Raw genomic sequence first — 3,965 nt, 5'->3', positions numbered from 1 at the left:
ACATTTTCGAAATAGCTACAAAACCCTAAACAATTTTAGTCAATTCTCTTAAAAAAAAGAAAGAATCAATTCCATGGCGGAAGAAGAAGAGACGACACGACCGGAGTTTCCAATCACAAGAGTGAAGAAGATAATGAAAGTCGACAAGGACATCAACAAAATCAACTCGGAAGCTCTTCACCTCGTCACTTACTCCAGCGAGCTCTTCCTCCGCTTCCTCGCCGAGAAATCTTCCGTAGTTGCGGCGGAGAAGAAGCGAAAAACGGTTAACCTCGATCACCTGAGAATCGCCGTGAAGAGACACCAGCCCACGAGCGATTTTCTCCTCGACTCGCTCCCTCTCCCTGTCCCTTCCGCTCATCCCGTCCGAGTCACTAAAACGGTGTCGGAGAGGAATCCGCCGCCTGTTGGGACCCGTCGCATCGACGCTTTCTTCAGTAAAGGCAAGGCGAAAGTCGATTCCCCTTAATACCCAAACTTCTTCTTTGCTCAAAATCATTAACGATTTTATGATTTTTGTTCTGTTAAGTAGTAAATGTTATGTTTCAATCATCTCTAGTCTCTTGTTCTGGCTATCTTTACCAAAGTATTGATAATTCTTCAGACAGGAACGTGATAAGTCCAAAATGTTTTGAAATAAGAAGTGAGTTCCGAGCAGTGTAATCAGTACCCTCTCTTTTTGTGCAAGCATTTTGAAGGGAAGCATCAATAGATCGCTCAACTTGTTTAAGTAGATGAAACAATCTGAAATTTTCACAATCTGACTTCTCATTATTATTGCTATCAGATTTTTCCTCCTTTTGCTCGAATTGATCCTCAACCCATCTAGACCAAGTTCCAATCTGCCAAGGCAAATTCAAATTATATACCAAAAGTAATTTTTTTTTTCTTTTGGTGTGCGGTTGCTGTGAAGATTCTTCATGTTAGCTTCATTTACTGCGGTTATTAACTGTGCACCTGCACCAAAACTTGCTTTCCTGCTGGACTTGGAAGAACATTTATGGGATCTGTCGGCATTTCACCATGCTGACTGACATAGTATCGCATTGAACGTTGCTTCATCAAGTCTACTGGTTATCTGTTTCATAACCTGACAGCAGAAACAAATTTAGTGGGAAAAGTCTTTCACAAGCAGCTTTTAATCCATAGCTCTATCGCATAGATTCCCTGGTTCTTATGACCTAACTTTCTTTTTCCTGAAGGTTGCATATAAGGCGTCATACTCTGCAATGTCAGTTTGCATAAAACCAAATTGATATTTTTAATGTCACATGCGTTAGAAACTAATATCAGTCTAGAAACCGCGGCTCTAGCTGCACTTACTCGCTTAGAATGATCTGAGTCATTTCCTTTGAAAGCATGATGATAAATACCTAGCAAGACGATGAGCTGGAGCATGAACCTTGCTCATGGAGCTTCCTTTAGCTCATCTTCGAGCGTCTCTGTTTTAGACTCCTGCAGAGTTGTCAAACCTAACCTGTTGCTTATTTGGTGTTTAGAATCCGCTGATAGCACAGTTTGTACCAAATTAGACTAGACTATGTTGTGCTATGCAATAACAAGCGGTAAGACCAGCTCCATCGACGAGTTCAGGAGAGGTTCCAAGGGAAAAAAGACAAAAAAAATAAATGAAAAATGCAAAAATATGAAAGAACCGGTGTTTAATTAGGAGAAAGTAGAACTGGTAAAAACCCCTAACGTGGCGGATCCGTATTGGCTTAAAAAAAGTGCGAAATCAGTTTCTCTCCTTCACTGTGCTTTGTGCGAAATCAGTTTCTCTTCTTCCTCCATTCTCGATCACTCCGTCTCCTCTCTCGAATCTCATTTCATCCTTTTGGGTTAGGCAAAATCTCCTTATGATGCTATGATGAAGATCAGAAGAGAAGAAGGCTTCAAGAGAATGATTGTTTCTGGAAATCGATGGTGGGAATGAGCGTTCAACGGGAAGCTGGCGAAGACGGCAAGATCTCACGGGAAGAAGTTTCAGGTCACGGTGGAGAAGGAGACATCAAGGATTTTGGTACGGTTAAATCTCAGTGATGTTTAGTTTTGATTATTAGAAGTTTTATTGAAACTGATTGGGAACTTGTGTTTTCAGGGAAACTTGGGATGGGCTTATATGGAGATAATGGAGTACACAGCGGCTGAAGCTGTGTACCGTAAAGCTCAAGTTGTAGAGCCTGATGCTAACAAGGCTTGTAATCTGTGCACTTGTCTCATCAAGCAAGGGAAGGTCGATGAGGCGAGGTCGGTTATGTTTCGTGATGTATTGTAGGAAAACAAAGAAGGGTTCGATGATGATTCGAGGTTGAAGGTTCGAGTTCAAGAGCTGTTGAGCGATCTAGATGTTGTCACTTCTGTTTATGTGGAATGTGAAGTTGGTATGGATGAGATCGCGGTTGTGGAAGAGATTGATGAGATCAACTGGCTTGTTGATGATTCTTCGTTGCTTTGGTCTTTTGAATGACCTTATAAGATCACATGTGGCACCAAAACTCTTGAGCTGAATCTGGCTATTTAATGGCAAAACATGAAATAGCCAGATCGATATATTCTTATCAAGTGGTATCAACAAGATTTTTTGATCTCGTGACCGTGGATGCTGTTTAAACGAGGACGGTATTGTTAAATGTTAAGTATCCTACATCGCAAAGGAATGATGATACAAGTTACTCTTTAAAGCTTTAGATCGCGGCTTATCTGTCTCTAGCCTTACCAGGTACTCTGGTTTTTTTTTTTTGATCAAGTTCAACTTTTTGTGGCTCACCATTGAAGCTTAGCTAGTTTATGTCATATGTTGAACCATTTGTATGGGTGTTATAGATCAGGTAGGTCGACTGTACAAGAGTCATGGGCTTCCAGAGTTACATGGCATCAAGGTACTTGTTAGATCACTTCAACATGTTTTAGGAACTAGAATGTTTCCTCTATGCTACTTTCAGAGTTACATGGCATCAAGGTACTTGTTAAATCACCTCAATATATCTTCTAAAACAATTCCATCTTACCATTTGGTTCTCGTGTATTAGTTTTTGTTTGTCTTCTCAAATACTTGTAAAAATCTAAAACACTTCCATCTTACCAATTGCTTCAATGTCAAAAAAAAAATATTAAGAACCTCATAGGGGTTCTCCCATTGGACCTTCTCAAAACAAATTACAATATTAAGTATTCTAAACTATTTAAAGTACACAATTAATAATTAAATTAATTTTAAGAACCCATTAAAAGTTCTAACCAACGGAGGTGCTCTAAGATCTTATACCAACATCACTGTCACATTACCAAACGAGATAAGACTTTTTGCTGTCTTTCGAATTAAATTCAAAAGGATAAATGGAACAGAAAAAAATTTAAAGTCAAAAAGTGGTCCTAAGATTAATAAATATAACCAATTGTCCCGTTTCTCAACAATACACTAGATGGTGGTCTTAAGCCGTTCTGACTTTGATAAATTTAACCTTTTCCTAGCTGATGCGGTCATCAGATCAGCAACTGAACCAGAGGTCAACCCAAAGCCCTACTCAACCAGCCAAGGCGCCAACCAAGATATACATGCGCTAAAAATGCCATATCTTACAAACCAGGAGGGTTTGAATCACGAGTCTAATTTTGATGGATTCTAAACTCAAGAAGGAGTCCAGGCCAATTGGAATTGGGCTAATATATTCACGGAGCAAGAAGTTATGAATTTTACAATTCAGAGGTTTCTCAACCCGTCCATCTGCGAGTACCCGACTTTAGAAGAAGATTCAAACTCAATTAAGGAGCGGCCTGAAGCAAAGCCCATCATAGGAGTCAAGAGGAGTTTATCAGCTTTCCAGAAAGCCCAAGATCAGGAGAAATGGCCACGGAAATTAGGAGTTATGATCAATTCCTCAGAACCGGCCAAACCGACGTCATCTATGGAAAGTCTCCAACCAATTCAACTTGGTTCGACCCAGAGCTATTTATGGGAACCAGGA

The 3,965-nt window shown here is 40.0% G+C and overlaps 1 protein-coding gene and 1 long non-coding RNA gene across 3 annotated transcripts in view; both read left to right on the top strand.

The window, feature by feature from the left end:
* Positions 1 to 24: 24 nt before the first annotated feature.
* Positions 25 to 786, top strand: LOC106304653 (nuclear transcription factor Y subunit C-8). The gene has a single exon (XM_013741054.1). It carries the CDS (start codon positions 74 to 76, stop codon positions 467 to 469), a length of 396 nt encoding a protein of 131 aa, XP_013596508.1. The 5' UTR covers positions 25 to 73; the 3' UTR covers positions 470 to 786.
* A 939-nt stretch (positions 787 to 1,725) lies between these two features.
* LOC106301556 overlaps positions 1,726 to 3,965 on the top strand; it is a 4,675-nt gene continuing 2,435 nt past the window's right edge. The window contains exons 1-3 of one of the 2 annotated variants that reach the window (XR_001262247.1): positions 1,726 to 2,020; positions 2,099 to 2,719; positions 2,824 to 2,959. This is a non-coding gene — a long non-coding RNA (uncharacterized LOC106301556). Of the gene's footprint in view, positions 2,021 to 2,098; positions 2,720 to 2,823; positions 3,367 to 3,965 lie in introns of those variants that run through there. The other variant, XR_001262246.1, reaches the window with a different exon arrangement.

The sequence above is a fragment of the Brassica oleracea genome, chromosome C7, assembly GCF_000695525.1.
Source record: "Brassica oleracea var. oleracea cultivar TO1000 chromosome C7, BOL, whole genome shotgun sequence".
In the NCBI taxonomy this organism is placed as follows: Eukaryota; Viridiplantae; Streptophyta; class Magnoliopsida; order Brassicales; family Brassicaceae; genus Brassica; species Brassica oleracea.
Note: the sequence above shows the minus strand (reverse complement) of the source record. Positions and strands in the feature narration are given on the sequence as shown.

Coding starts and splice junctions, on each gene's coding strand:
- LOC106304653 (XM_013741054.1), top strand. CDS start 74: ATGGCGGAAGAAGAAGAGACGACACGACCGGAGTTTCCAATCACAAGA.